Source organism: Trichosporon asahii (genome assembly GCF_000293215.1).
Source record: "Trichosporon asahii var. asahii CBS 2479 unplaced genomic scaffold scaffold00005, whole genome shotgun sequence".
Classification (NCBI taxonomy): Eukaryota; Fungi; Basidiomycota; class Tremellomycetes; order Trichosporonales; family Trichosporonaceae; genus Trichosporon; species Trichosporon asahii.
Window position 1 is genome coordinate 302,882 of NW_014040919.1, and position 15,179 is coordinate 318,060.

General features: G+C 59.3%; 5 protein-coding genes and 1 non-coding gene across 6 annotated transcripts; 4 read left to right on the top strand and 2 right to left on the bottom strand.

Moving 5' to 3' along the window:
• Nucleotides 1-1,271: 1,271 nt before the first annotated feature.
• Nucleotides 1,272-1,804, bottom strand: A1Q1_04600 (transcriptional activator; the record flags this gene model as incomplete). Its single annotated transcript, XM_014328033.1, has 2 exons — nt 1,272-1,526; nt 1,715-1,804. 2 exons carry the CDS (start codon nt 1,802-1,804, stop codon nt 1,272-1,274), a joined length of 345 nt encoding a protein of 114 aa, XP_014183508.1.
• Nucleotides 1,805-3,100: 1,296 nt separating this feature from the next.
• A1Q1_04601 (ubiquitin conjugating enzyme) lies at nt 3,101-4,358 on the top strand (the record flags this gene model as incomplete). Its single annotated transcript, XM_014328034.1, has 4 exons — nt 3,101-3,205; nt 3,248-3,409; nt 3,448-3,617; nt 3,656-4,358. The coding sequence occupies 4 exons, from the start codon at nt 3,101-3,103 to the stop codon at nt 4,356-4,358; spliced, it is 1,140 nt and encodes a 379-aa protein (XP_014183509.1).
• Nucleotides 4,359-5,192: 834 nt separating this feature from the next.
• A1Q1_04602 (uncharacterized protein) lies at nt 5,193-7,184 on the top strand (the record flags this gene model as incomplete). Its single annotated transcript, XM_014328035.1, has 2 exons — nt 5,193-5,671; nt 6,245-7,184. 2 exons carry the CDS (start codon nt 5,193-5,195, stop codon nt 7,182-7,184), a joined length of 1,419 nt encoding a protein of 472 aa, XP_014183510.1.
• Nucleotides 7,185-7,498: 314 nt separating this feature from the next.
• Nucleotides 7,499-7,578, top strand: A1Q1_t054. The gene has a single exon. It is a non-coding gene; the product is annotated as a tRNA-Met (tRNA).
• Nucleotides 7,579-7,828: 250 nt separating this feature from the next.
• On the bottom strand, nt 7,829-9,714 carry A1Q1_04603 (nucleus protein; the record flags this gene model as incomplete). The annotated part of the gene is made up of 3 exons (XM_014328036.1): nt 7,829-8,418; nt 8,484-9,503; nt 9,567-9,714. 3 exons carry the CDS (start codon nt 9,712-9,714, stop codon nt 7,829-7,831), a joined length of 1,758 nt encoding a protein of 585 aa, XP_014183511.1.
• Nucleotides 9,715-10,696: 982 nt separating this feature from the next.
• Nucleotides 10,697-14,959, top strand: A1Q1_04604 (signal sequence binding protein; the record flags this gene model as incomplete). Its single annotated transcript, XM_014328037.1, has 1 exon — nt 10,697-14,959. One exon carries the CDS (start codon nt 10,697-10,699, stop codon nt 14,957-14,959), a length of 4,263 nt encoding a protein of 1,420 aa, XP_014183512.1.
• Nucleotides 14,960-15,179: the final 220 nt, after the last annotated feature.

The window sequence follows — 15,179 nt, forward strand, 5'->3', positions numbered from 1 at the left end:
GCGCATATGCCGTCGACGAGTTCTACGTCGACCAGCTCCTGCCCGACTCGCTGGCCGACCTCGTCCCCCTCGCCTCGCACGTGTACTACCGCACCCTCGTCACGATCCCGAGCGCGATGCGGGCGTACTACGAGTCGCTGAAGGACCGGCAGCTCTCTCTCGCTCTGCTCCAGTTCACGGCGCGGCACTACTCCTCGGTCATCATCGGGCACGAGTTCGCGGCGCTGAAGGAGCCCGCGGCGCTGTCGACGTTGACGGAGGAAGGTCTGAACGTGCGCGTCGCAACGGGCGGCGGCAGCGGCGTCGCGGGCGCAAGCAGCGCAGAGGCCATCGCAAGCTACGTCGTGGACGAGCAGCCGATGGAGATCGGCATCAGGCTTCCGGCCGAGTTCCCGCTCAAGGGTGTCGAGATCCGCGACCTGAAGCGTGTCGGCGTGCCCGAGAACAAGTGGCGCGGGTGGCTCATGTCCGTTCAGCAGACCATTACGTCGCGCAACGGCCTCATCCTCGAGGCCCTCACGGTGTTCAAGAAGAATGTCGCTTTACACTTTGAGGGCGTCGTCGAGTGCGCCATTTGTTATTCGATTATCTCTCTCACCGACCGCAGCCTGCCCACCAAGCCGTGCCGCACTTGCAAGAACCGCTTCCACGCTAGCTGTCTGTTCAAGTGGTTCAATAGCTCGCACTCGAGCTCGTGTCCGCTGTGTAGGAGTTTGTTCTAAGTGGACTCTTCAGGCGAAAGGGAGGCTTAGATGGAGAGGGGAGGGCAAGGAGAATTAAGGACAAGTGAAGAAGAAGCAGCACCATAGATTAGATCTTGCCTTGCATGTATCAGCATCACTGCACTCATTGTCTCACCCCTCCGTCGTGGTCGCTGCAAGCTAGCAGCCTCGTGGCATAAGCTTTATCCACTCGCTTCGCTAGTAGAGGTCCCGTTGCAAAAGAAACCAAGTGTGCATCTATAGATTATAAAGGCCGTAAACGAGCCTACTACTCGAGCACACGCAGGACGAGCCGCGGCGGCGCCTCAGCGTGTGCTCCTGTCTCGATAAGACATGTTTGGAACTCCGGGCGAAATGATCTCACCCAGTCCACTCCCCACTTCCCCGCTGCACTAACCGTTTCCGGTCACCGAGCGGCTCAGCCCCCCTCCGGGCCTTGGACTGCCCATCGAATACCTCTCACGAAAATGAGTCATTTCGAGAGCTACACCACAGAGGCCCGATGAGGCCAGCATCGCATATCGCGCTCGCGGCGCTCGAATGCTCAGCTTACTCCTTCTTCTTCTTCTTTTTCCTCTCGTCATCGTCCTCCGCGCCACCGGAGCGCTTCAGATCCTCGTCGTTCTCGGCAGCAGCGCTGCGCTGCTTGGCCTGGTTGATCTGGTGCTCGCGGTACTTGGCGAGGTAGACCTTGAGGACGCCCTCGTAGTTGTCGAAACCCAGGGCACGCATCGAGGTCAGGATGTCCTCGCCGTTGATCGTCTTGCGCTTCTCGTTGAGACACTTCTCGGCAGCTTCAGAGGTCTATGTCGTTAGCTCGTTGGTGCTACAGAGGAGCAGGGAATCGGCGGCAACTTCTCGCACTTGCGCCAGGCACCTTCGAGCCAATCTGAAGTTGATAAGATGCCAGGTGGCTGATGCAAGACGTAGGAGCCATTTGCAGACACTCGGCGGCAACATCCGACATATGACTGTCCCTGGGCGACACTCACGATGAAGGAGATGAACTCTGAGACACACTCCTGCACGCACTCCTTCGCCTCCTTGGATACCTTGGCGGTTGTCGGGAGCGAGTTCTTCATGATGCGCGAGACGTTCGCGATCTGCCGTCAGTCGACCATTCCAACGGAAATGCCATTGCGGATACAGGGGAAAAGTTCAAGACGCGCCAAAGAGTCAAAAACAAGAAAAGTCAAGGAAGTCACAGGCGAACGGGGAAGCTGGCTCCGCCAGCTCGGACTTTCTTCCAGAGGTCATCCACGCTTTGGGAACGACGACGGAGCCTCAAAACGTCCCTTCTGATACCCCGTTGCGATGCAACTCCCGGCCAGACCTCCCAGATCCTGGCATGGTCGGCAGGGAAGGCGCCGCCTCATGGCGGAAGGACACTCACAGGAAGCCACCTGTCCTGCTCGCGGTACTCATCGACCTGGGCATCGGTGAAGCTCTGTCCGCCAGACGTGTTGCCGGTGTTGTTCGGTTCCGTCATGACTGATAACTAAGGCTGAGGTTGGAGCTGGGTAAACGAGGCGGATTGGGCTGACAGCCAGCTTGGGCGGAGTTGAAGAGCCCTGCAGTTGCGCGCAGCTGTGCGGACGGCAGGGAGAGTGCGCGCGGGATCGCCGGGGTTGGTGGGAGGTGGATGGTGGACGGAGTGTGGTCGGTGGTGGAGTCTTTTGAGATTTTCTTGTCGAGATATGAGAGTTTGAGGAAATTGACGACGATCGACAACAAAGTCGTCGAGCTCTGGTGCGGCGTGCGGGCGGGCGGTCGGTCTGAGTCTGCGCAGCTCCTGAGGGGGGGGGCAGCCTGCCTCGGCCGGGAGGGCGTGCCTTTGTTCCTCTTCCTCTGATCTCCTGCCTGGGTGCTTGTCTCAAAATCAGCCCTTACAAGAGGGGCCGAATACAGCCACTTACCCCCGATTAACCCGCCCATTACAACCCCATTAGGACGACCCGGATATTTGGCTTTTAGGGTTCATGAGTATGCCCGATCACGTGCTGGCCGTAGACCTGCCCGCTCGAGCGTCCGCCTCCACCTCATCGTTGGTTGAGTGGCGCGGACATGACCAGGCGTCGATGGCTGTGAGCTGGCGCAGCCCTCCATCACGCATGCTGTCATCCGTCCTCAGCACTCCAACATTGCTTCTGCTTTCCGTCTATCCCTCACTCCCTCACCGAATCGAGCTCAAAAGATAATAGGGAGATTCTGTGACTCTCATTCGACTCGCTTCGACGCTCGTTGACTGCCCACCGAGGTGCATCGTTCCTCCTCATCCTCTGTCCACTTCGCTCAGAACAACACACTCGTGAACGTCCGACCAAGCGACTTCTTCTCCTTAGCCCCCTGTTCCCGACATTACCAACGCATCACCCAAGATGCCTCCCAAGCTCAACCTTCGCTCTACCGCTGTCAAGCGCATCATGCAGGAGGCCGCAGAGCTCTCTGAACCCGATGAAGACTTCATCGCACAGCCGCTCGAGGTATGTCACAGCCATGGGCGAGGTGCAGTTACTGACCCGCAGAGCGACATCTTTGAATGGCACTGCACACTGCGCGGAGTGCCCGGGACAGAGTACGAAGGCGGTCTCTATCATCTGCGCGTGCTTCTTCCGGCGACGTACCCCATGAGCGCTCCCGATATCGTCCTCATGACGCCGAGCGGACGATTTGAGCCAGGCAAGAAGGTAAGCTGGACTTGTTAAGTTCCTGCGCTGACAGTCAGATCTGCATAGATGGTCTCACTTCATTCCACGCCGGGTCATGGCAGCCTGCCTGGGGTGTGCGCACCGCCATGGCGGGCCTGCGATCCTTCTGGACTCAAGGTGGAGAAGCGCTCGCCGCGATCGGCGCGCTGGACTATCCGAAGGAAGAGCGCCGCAGACTGGCCAAACTGTAAGGAAGACCGAATTGACAAGAAGCACTAACATTAGGTCTCGAGATTGGGTGTGCCCGACATGCGGAGTTCCGAATCACGAGCTGTTACCAGATGCTCAAGTAACAGCAAGTGCTGAGGCGTCAGGATCAGGGACGTCTGGAGCAGCGCAATTTGCGGAGGCTGGGGCGGAGGCAACGGAGAGGAGCGAACTCGCTGCGGAAGGAAATGCACGGCCAGACTCGTCTGAGTCTGATCAGGGAGCGGTGACTACCCCTCCGCCGGGTCCCTCCAGCGCCGCCGCACCGACTGCTGTCCCCCTTCCTCCTGTCCATGGGCCAACGGCTGCTGCAGTGTCAACGGAAGTCCCTCCTCCTGTCATCACAGTGCCAGCGCCGGTGCCGACGCCGACGACAACGGCGCCAGTGGCCGCACCCGCAGCGGCGCCCGTGCAACCTACACCCGTACGCACAGGAGTGTCATCATCTCCGCCGCCGCCCCAACCTGGCTCGCGCCCTGTCCCTCCTGCTCGCGCTGCACCTCCAGCTTCCTCCTCGCCTCCGCCGCCCGCTCCCGCTGCTCGGCCTCAGCCGCCAGCGCCTCCCGCTGTCACCGGAACCCCTTCCCCAGCTGAAAGCGGTCAAGTTGCGACGGAGCCCGCTCGCCGTGGGCAGCGTGCCCCGAGTGGCAGCCCACTCTGGCTCGACGGCACTATTGCGGCCTGCGTCGCTGTCCTCATCTACCTGCTCGCGAAGCAGTAGACTGTTAGTTGTAGAGCGGACTGTTTCCGCGGTTGTTGTACCTATCTGATGTATCCGATGTCACTGAACTAAGCCCCATGCAGCTAGCATGACGCACCCCCTCTCTTCCCTGTCAATGGCTGTTGTCGGCCGCAAACATGCATTAGGCAGTCAGTTGAGTGACGAGTGAAGAGTGGGGAAAAGTCGCCACCGGATGCTGATTTGCCACCTGCCCGCGTGGCCATGTCGTCACTGGGGTAGGAAATGAAGCCGGCGGCGACGACAAGCGGAAGATACCGATCCAGAACCGATCCGGACCAGCATTGTCAATCCGCGACCTACCCTCTTTCCATCAACACAAGTCTTCTTTAGCTCTCCCTCGTCACTTATCCGGCACCTACTAGACGACTGCATCACCGATAGACTCACGACGCATTACACAAACCACAACAGACGATAACCCCACGACCGCGATGCCCCAGGAGTTACCCTTCTGGCTGTGTCATGAGGTAGGCAGCGCACGAGCCTCGCGATTCGCTGACAGACAGTGCGGCGCGCAGATGCGACCTCTGATGGTAAGTCTTTTCCCAGATCCGCTGCGTAGATGTAGCAAACGAGTTTGGCCGGTGGCTACCGCGATGTCATGTGTTCGGCGGTGATGGTCTGGGCGAATGGGGAATCCGACTTCCCCAGCCTGATCGAGTTGCTCATGGCTTCGACACCTGAGTGCGGGCCAAACAACCAGATGCCGGCGGTTGGCTGCACCGAACATCCGCTGACTTCAGGTCGATGGTGTGCCGCATTGCGCCTCGTGCAACAGTGACTTCCTCGAGATTGTAAGCTTTCCCGCTCCCTATGTTGGCTAACGGCCAGCTCGATGAAGAGGTGAACCCCGACCCCTATCACGAGCTTCCCCATCCTGGCACTCGCCCGGGTGATCATGACGACTATGAGCACCCCCTACCTCAACCGGGTCAGCGGGCCGTGGAGACGCAACCCGGCTTCTTCGGTCTGCTGCGCGAGCTCATGGGCAACATCAGCATCGGCGATGATCGACAGGATACACCTGCTTCCCGCGATGACTACGAGTACAGACCGTACAACTACCCTGGCCACCAGCAGCAACAGGCGCCGCCGCCCTACGCACCCCGTCATGACGAGCACGATCACGAGCATGAGCATCCGCAGCCACGCAATGCAAGGGGACCGAGGACGTTCCGCTTCAACATCGGCGGCGGCTCCGCAGTCATCGAGATTGGCGGCGGGCCTGCGCCCAACCCCTGGGTCGGCGGATACGATGGTGCCCCCGGTGATCCCACGCAGGGACTGGATTCGTATGTTGCTTCATAACTCCCATCTGACGACAGGTATTTCCACGGGTTTGGCGCTGGCCCGCGGCAGCGTCGCACACCGGAGAACATGGAGGGTATGGATCTCGTGAGTGCTTGCTCTCATTTGCCCAATTTCTGACTAACCCCAGCTTCAAGCACTCATGGCGCTCGTCGTTGAGGAAGGTGGCGCTCGCAACTTCCTTCCGCAGGGCGCCAATATGGGAGACTACGTGATGACTGAAGGTGTGCAGCCATTCGCTTGCAGAGCTAACCAAAAGACGGATTCAATGATGTCCTTGAACGACTTATGCAGGCTGCTGGACCACAGGGCCCGCTGCCCGCACCTGACGATGTGATTGCGTCCCTTCCGCGGTTCACGTTCGATCAGACCTCGCTGAAGGAGTGTCACTTCGATGATTGTGCCGTGTGTAAGGAGGACTTCGTTGTCGGTGACCTGGCTGTGAGGCTGCCGTGCGAGCATGTGTATCACGAGGACTGCCTCGTACCCTGGCTCAAAACGAATGGCTCGTGTCCTGTCTGGTAAGATTCACGGAGATCTTTCTTATCTAACTTCAGTCGCAAATCGCTCGTACCCGAGGAGCCAAGACCCCAGGCGTCTCGACAAAACAGTCAACAGGGTCGCGCTTCGGAGCAGACGGGTTCGGCGGAGCCGGCCCCGCAGCAACAGACACAGGGTGGTGGCACCGCCGGCCTGCTCGCTGGTGCGGCGCAGACGATGATCACGGGTGTTCTGAATCGTCTCTTCGGGCAGCAAGGCGGACCCCCACCTTCAGCCTCCAACACGGCCACACCAGCGCACTCTCCCCCTCACTCGCCACCGGCGAACGCGCAGGAGCCCGAGTCTCCGCAGAACGCTGACCGGGATGCAAGTTTGCATCGCTCTGATCACTCCGATCCCCCCGAGCCTTCCCTTCCCCACGTTCCGGACGGACCGCCTGCGTGGTACCGCAACTTCTTCGCGCCGTCTCCCGACCCGCCACGCACCCCGGACTCGCCGACAGCCCCCAGCCCGTCCAGGCAGTTCCCTGCCTCCGGCATTCCTTCCTCCAGCCAGGAGATCAGGCGCACGCCTTCTTTCCGCTCGCGCGAGCCCACGCGTACGCCGTCCCAACGCACGTCGTCCAACTCACGCCCCTCAACTCCCGGGACGTATCTCTACAACCCTAATCCCGACTCCAACGGCGTGTCATCCGGCCGTCCAAATCCCCTCTTCGCGCAGCCGTTCTTCCAGCTCCCTCCACAGAATCCGACCAGTGCGTCGGCGCCTGCGTCGTCGGGCGCGTCACCTGTTAGGGAGACGAGGGCGGAGACGCCAAGGAGTGCCAGCCCACCGCCACAGCTCGAGCAGGCTGCCCGTGACGAACAAGAGAGTTGGGCCAAGGATCGCCCATGTCAGCCAGAAGATGATCCTCCCGAGCCATTGGTTGAGGAGCTGAATGAGTACAGGGCCAGGCAGGCTCAGCGTGAACGGCAGCAGAAGGAGGAGGGCACATAGTGAGCTAACAACTTTGTGTTGAGCTGACAACGCAGTGTGGATGATCTGGACTAGACAATCGGTATGAAGTCAGAAGGTGACCTGTGCCGGAAGACAGACAGGGCGGTACGAGCAACGAGTACATGAGTTTAGCATGCATCAAGTACAACTCATCGTGGAAGCTGCAGCATCACATGAGGAACTGATAGAAAGGAGCAGAGGGCATTTTTTTCCAACCACTCCATCCCCCACTACGCCTACTGATTCTCAACCCACCATGGACTCTCATCACATCGTAACCCTGCTGACGCGAAGCCCGCAGATCGACACAACGCAGCGACGTAGCTCAGATGGAAGAGCGTTGGGCTCATAGGAGACCACCCAAAGGGCAGAAGATCGAAACTTCTCGTCGCTAAGGCTTTTTGTGTTGTCTTCGGCGGAAAGATGCAACAGGACGGTCTGTGAACCAGGTGCGAGACTCGCGGTGGCTCCTTGCTGCAGAGGGATGGTGTGAGCCACCAGTGGCTGGAAATGGCCGGAAAACGAAGCTGGCATGAAGCCCTTGTCCTTCCTTTGGCCAAAACAAACCGAAATTGTGAGGTGAGCACCACGCGAGCACGCAGAGCAGCTACGTCGACTGCTGTACAGACAGACAAGTATGCATTCTATCGCCCAGCCTTGGCCTTCTGCGCCTTCTTCTTCCGCTTGGCGCGCTCGAGCTGCGCGGCAGTCTTCTGTTTCTTCGGCTTGGCCGACTCGTCCGTCCGCGTCTCCTCCTCCTGCTCCTCAGCCTCCTCGACATCCTCAGCTGGCCGCTTCTTGCCCCTGCCGTTGCCTTCCGCCTTGTCCTCGCCCTTCACCTGAGCCTTCTTCGTCTTACCACCTCCCGCCTCGGCAGACGGCTTCTCAGCCTTGCTCGACGACTCCTCCGCCTTAACTGTATCCGCCTCAACTTCCGTGGGGAGCTCAGCGAGCGGAATGCGCTTGAAGCACGCAACGAAGAAGCCGTTCGTGTGGTCCTCGGGCGCGCAGCGGATGACCTTGTCCGCATCCTTCGCGCTGAGAGGGTCGGGGAGACCACGCCTCTCCCACTTGGGCAGGACGTTGCTCCGCTCCTCGAGGACCCAGGCGTACCTCTCCCCGTTGAAGCTGGAGGGGTGTTCCCGGGAATAGGCGAGGATGCGCGAGACGACAGATTCGTCCTCGGTCTTGTGGATCGAGCAGGTCGAGTACACAATGCGGGTGACGTTGGGGACTGGGTTGTTCGCTCGGTCAGCACATCGATGAGCATGAGAGGGGGTGCCTAGACGCGATACGTACACTTCAGAGCATGCTGGAGCATCTGCACCTGGAAGCCGGCGAGCTTGTCCAGTCTCTCCTGGTCGCCGGCTTCGTTCTCCTCCTCGCCGTCGACAAGGTAGTCGAGGCGGTTCACAATTCCACTTCCGCTGCAGCTCGGGTCAAGCAGGATGCGTCCGACGGTAGGATAGTCGTTGGGATCGACAGAGGTGAAGTCCTCGTTCTGCGCCTGCACATTGTCGCACCCCGCAATCTTGAGCATGCGCTCGAGCGTCTTGAATCGTTGCGGCGATTTCTCGAAGGCGTAGATGTTCGACGTCGACAGGGCGGACATGAGCGAGGTCTTGTTTCCCGGCGCTGAGGTGCCGTCGATGCAGTCGGGATACTCCTCCCATTGCGACTTGGGAGGAGATTGTGACTTCTTGGAGGAGGAAGAGGAAGAAGCAGGCTCAGCCATGATCACGGCCGCGGGCATACAGGACGCCTTGTCCTGGAGAATGACGCTGCCGCGCTCATACCACTGGCTTCCGAGCCACCAGTTGCTCCCACTCTCGAAGACGAGGAGGTAGTCGGGCAGATGCGGGTCCATGAAGTAGCTGTTCTTCGGGACGGGATACCTCGCCTCTGGCAGCAGATTCAACCCGACCTCGCCCTGGAGATAGTTGTGCAGGTCGTCCAGCGTCCACTTGTCCACCTCCTCGCCGTCCTCGTTGACGCTCTTCTCAATTCGCCGCGGATTGAAGCGGATGTATCGCACGGAGCTCGACAGACCCTCCTTGCCCAGTTCGCGGATTGACGACTTGCCAGCCTTGATCTGGATTCGGACCAGCTCAGCCTTCAGTCTCGTGCCGTGCTTCAAGATGGCGGCCTTGGCGTCCACCTTGTCGCTGCATTCGATTTTGCCCTTGGGAGAGAAGAGGAGATCGTGCACCATTACCTGGAGCAGGGACGAAGATGACGGCCGCGATTTCCGGGGAAACGCCTCCTTCTCCAGCTTCTGGACGGGAACGGTGGTCAGCAGCTGCTTCAGGACATCGCGGTCTGGAATTAGCTGAGGACACAGGTGGGGCAGCTTGGCAAGGTCACGACTGGTGATCTACCTACATTTGAGAGTCTCAATCAGCAGAGCGAGAATGCGGCGCGCCTCGCCTCCAGACGCCTTGATGCCCGCCGCGGCGAGGGAGCCCTTGACCGAGCCCTGGTGCGCATCGAGATGGTCCAGCGCTGAGGCCGCCGACTTGTACAAGTTCATGCTCCGTGTGCTGTGTGCTCCGAGTGCTGCGAGTGGACGTAGTAGTGGCTAGTTTCAGCCTGATGCATAATCTATATAGGAGCATACCTATGTAGCCTCGCTGTCGCAATGGCACAGCCTGGGAGGAGGATGGGCAATGTCTGACGTTAGCTTCAAGTTCGAAGAATGTTCAGCGTTGTGATGGAGATCAGTGGTAAGGTTGATAGAAAGGTTTGTCTGCAAGGTCCGGGGACCGTTCAGACAATGTAGATAATGTAGAACATCATATCGAGGAGGTAGGGAAGTGAAACTCACAAGTCGAGGAAGGTGGATGAAGTCAACAGCTGTCGCCTGCATTCCGAAATTTATTGCGGCAGAGTGCGAGTGGAGGTCAGACATGACGTGTTAAAGGGGAGGAGTACATATAAAAGGTGACACACGCACTCTCACACCTCCACCTCCACAGTGGCGACATTACCAGGAAGGGAGACGGGCCAGGGACAGGGAGGGACACGCGCTGGAACAGCGTGCCTGGCAGCTGGCAGGACCCGCTCGCTCGTCGCCCCCTGTCCGCCCGTCATTGCCGCTCTCGGTCTCGACATTGACATCGCAGAGCTCTCATCGTTTCCCACTTCACACCGATCCTGACCCGGCTGCACCACGCTCCTTAACCGACTACCCATCTCATACACAAGGACTCTGCATCTGCACACACACAGCACAGCACACTACATCGCATCTCGCACGCCGTAGGCCAGACAGACAGACACTGGACGTTGAGGGAAGGCACCTCGAGCACACCGCCATGCGGACACATCTCGGGGCAGGGGCGAGGATGTTCCTCCTCGTCCTCTCGCTCCTCGTCTGGGCGCTCCCCGTGCTGGGTGGCGATCCCGGCGTCGAGATCACAAAGTTCAAGTCTCTGCCGACCAAGTTGTTCTACTTCGAGGACTCAGAGGTGGGCGATCGTGCGGAGGGGTGGAGCTAACAACAGGTGGCGCTTATGCACGACGCACATGAGGGTATTATCTGGCGGTCGGAGAACGAGGGAAAGTCTTGGAAGCAGGCCGATGAGGTGAAAGACGTCACCTTGCTCGTCGAGCACCCCTACGATAAGGCCGTCGCCTTCGCGATCGGACGAGACACGACGCACTACGCTACTTACAACCGCGGCGAGAGCTGGCAGTCCTTCAAGTCGGAACACCCAGCTACGCTGAGCAGCAAACCACTGTCCTTCCATGCTACCAAGCCGGACTGGATCATCTTCCAGGCGCAGAAGTGCGAGAAGGGCAAGGGCCACTGGCCGTGGGGCGGGAGCAAGACGTGCTATGGCGAGTCGTATTACACGACGGACATGTTCCACTCTGAGCTCCAGCCGCTGCTGCCTTACACGACGCAGTGTATGTTTGCGCACTCGGAGAAGGAGATCGAAGCCGACGACAACCTACTGCTTTGCGTCGCTTCACCGAACATGCCGGACGAGGCGGGTCACTCCGAGAGCAGGCTGTATTCGTCTAAGAATTGGTTCGAGACCAAGACGTACGTCGATCTTGGCATTGGCAAGTACGCTAAGGGTGTCGTTGGACTCGGCATCGTGTCCAAGTTCATGGTCGTTGCTGTGCGCTCCGGTGCCGAGCTTCAGGCTCGTGAGGGCGATCCCATGCACATGTTCGTTTCGACCGATGGCATCAACTGGAACCAGGCCCAGTTCCCGCACTCAGCCTTGCCGAACCTCATCGAGAACGCGTACACGATCGTTGACTCGTCCAAGCACTCGATCATGGTCGACATTCTTCAGTCACGTCGCGCAGGCATCGGCTCGCTTTTCACATCGTCCGGCGAGGGCAAGTACTTCGTTGAGTCGCTGCAGAACACAAACCGCAATGCTCGCGGCATCGTCGATTTTGAGCCGCTGAAGGGTCTCGAGGGTGTCGGTATTGCCAACATTGTCTCGAACAAGGACGACGTCGTGGACAATCAGGCGGACAAGAAGCTTCAGTCGGTCATCACGTTTGACGACGGCTCCAACTGGCACTATATCGATGCTCCAGAGACCGATATGGAGGGAAACAAGTACCGGTGTGACTCGGACTACTGTGCTCTTCATGTTCATGGTGTCACCAAGTCGCACAACATGGGCACCGTTTTCTCGTCGACCGCGCCAGGTTTCGTCATGGCTGTCGGTTCCGTTGGCGACTATCTGCTTCCTTACGACGATTGCGACACGTTCCTCTCGACTGACGGCGGCGTGTCCTGGAAGATGATCCAGGAGGGCGCGCACAAATACGAGTTCGGCGACCAGGGCAGCATTCTCGTCATCGCCGACGACGAAGAGCCAACCGACCACGTGCACTACAGCTACGACGGTGGTAACGAGTGGATCAAGCTCGACTTGGGAATCACGATGCGTGTTGCTGTTCTCACGACAATTCCGGACTCGAAGTCGCAAAAGTTCCTCGCACTCGGCCAGATTCCGCGCAAAGAGGCGGGTAAGGATGGGCGCTACGCCAGCGTATTCCTCGACTTTGCCAACCTACAGACCCGCCAGTGCAAGGACAGCGATTTCGAGAAGTGGTACATGCGCCGCAACAACAACGATGAGTGCATCATGGGCCACAAACAGTGGTACCGCCGCCGCAAGCTCGATGCGCGTTGCTATGTTGGCAATAAGTTTGAAGACCCCGTCGGTCACGAGGACAGTTGCCCGTGCACAGAGGAGGACTACGAGTGCGACTTCAACTTTGTGCGCCAGGACAATAAGTGTGTCCCCGCCGGTCCCGAGATTGTGCCCCCCGGAACGTGTCAGAACAAAGACGACACGTACATGGGCTCCAGTGGGTACCGCCTGATCCCCGGCAACACGTGCGACCGCAACAAGGGCAAGAAGCTCGATGAGAAGGTCAAGAAGCAGTGTGGCGACGCCAAACCCGAGGACGGCAAGGTTTCTCACGTCACGCACCCGTTCGACAGCAAGATCGACCGCTACCTCTACTTCTCTGAGTCAGAGACGATCCTGCTGCACATGGCGGACGGCACAGTGTGGCAATCCCGCAATGAAGGTTACTCGTGGAGTCAGGTGCGGGAGGACCGCAAGTTCCTCGCGATCACCATGCACCCTAACGACAAGGAGCGCGCCTACCTGTTCACGACCGACCGCATCATCATCTACACGACCGACACGGGCAGGACATGGCAGCAAATGAACCTGCCGATGGACCCCAACTCGCTCGGCATTCCGGCGCTCGACTTCCACCCGACACAATCGGACTGGCTCATCTATACTGGCAGCGAGGGATGTGCGGACACGATTTCTCCCAACTGCCACGCCAAGGCGTTCTACACGACCAACAACGGCCGCGACTGGCAGGGCATCGATACGTACGTTAGGACCTGCACTTGGGCGCGTGACGAGAAGCTCAAGATTGACGAACGCTTGATCCTCTGCGAGAGCTACAAGGACAAGAGGGGATCGCAGCGGTCGCCGGACGGAAACCCGCTGGAGTTCATCGCTGGCCGGAACTATTACCGCAACAAGGAGAAGCTGTTCGACAACGTCGTGGGCTCAGCGACATTTGCTGAATACCTCGTCGTTGCAGAGCTTGAGGGAGACAGGAGCCAGCTTCGCTTGCAGGTGTCCATGGACGGCAAGCACTTCGCGGAAGCGCAGTTCCCGCCGAGCATCACCCTCGACAACCACGCGTACACGATTCTGGAGAGCAGCACCAAGGCACTCTTCGTCCACATGACGATGAGCGCGGCCAAGGGCGCCGAGTTTGGCACCATCTTCAAGTCCAACTCAAACGGAACGTACTACGGCATGTCCATCGAAAATGTGAACCGCAACGCCGCCGGCTACGTCGACTTCGAAAAGATGATCGGCCTCGACGGTATCGCAGTCGTCAACGTCGTCGCGAACCCTGAGGATGCCGAAATGAGTGGCAAGAAGAAGCTTCAGACGCGCATCACGCACAACGATGGTGGATCCTGGAAGCGCCTCATCCCGCCTGCCAAAGACTCGCTCGGCCAGGAGTATGACTGCCGCCGTACGTCGTGCTCTCTCCAATTGCACGGATACACGGAGCGACGCGATCCTAAGGCGACGTATAGCTCCCCTTCGGCCGTTGGTCTCATGCTCGGCGTAGGCAACGTCGGCGAGGAGCTCGCCGCGTACGATGACTCGGACGTTTTCCTCACCCGCGACGGCGGATTCACCTGGGAAGAGGTGCACAAGGACGCGCACATGTGGGAGTACGGCGACAGTGGAACCATCATTGTTCTCGTGAACGACGAGGAGCCGACCGACCACGTGCTGTACACCCTCGACGAGGGTCTGACATGGAACACGTACAGCTTGGGAGAGAAGCTGCGCATCGAAACCATTCAGACGGTGCCGCAGGACACCTCGCGCCGCTTCTTCCTCATCGGCCACTCCCCTAGCAGCGGAGGCAAGTCGAAATCGACGCTCGTGCACCTCGACTTCTCTGCGGTCCAGACGCGGCAGTGCGAGCTGAAGGAGGACGACCCGAACCATGACGACTTTGAGCTGTGGTCCCCCTCCGAGAACCGCCAGGAGGAGTGCCTATTCGGCCGACAGGTGCTCTACCGCCGCCGCATCCGCGACCGCGACTGCTACATCGGCGAGCAGCTGACGCAGCCGCAAAAGATTCAGAAGAACTGCACCTGCGCTCCCGAGGACTTTGAATGCGAGTTCAACTACTACCGCAACAGCGAGGGCCAGTGTGTCCTCGTTGACGGCGCACAGCCCCTCGCCAAGGATACAGAGGAGGAGCAGTGCTACGTCAACGGACCCAGTGATGGCTTCTGGTACGAGCGCACCGCGTACCGCAAGATCCCCTACAGCAGCTGCGTTGGTGGCGAGCGTCCGGACCAGGGACCGAAGCATGCCTGTCCCGGCCTCATCGGCGGCGGAGGCAAGAGCGGCATGTTCTGGGCGACGATCGCCCTCATCCCCTTCGCGGCGGCCGGACTCGCAGGATACTGGTACATGCAGAAGGGCGGACGGGCGGGCGGTATCAGGCTCGACGAGCACCGCGCGTATCGCGACAACCAGGTACTCGCTACGCTGGCCTCTGTGCCGTACTTCCTCCTCGGTCTCATCAGCGTCGCCTGGGGAGCGGTGGAGAGGAATCTCCCCTCCTGGGCTCGACGGGACGGTGGCCTCGGATTCAGGAGAGGATACGAGACGCTGCCCATCGATGAGGATGCGGAGATCCTCGGTGGTTATGAGGATGACGAAGAGGTGTAGCGTACTATAGATAGAAGCAACCAAAACGCTATGCATATGACTCCACAGTCTCAAGCGGCAATGAATGCAATGTGAGGGGTGTTCAGAGTGGTGGGTGCGTGCCAAAAGTGTGTTTGGAGAGCTTTCACTGCTTACGACGGAACTTGACCACATCATGTCGAACGTCAACGCTACGCTCTAGGCGCAAAAAGTGCACTCGTTTGCCTTGCTGAGGAGTCAG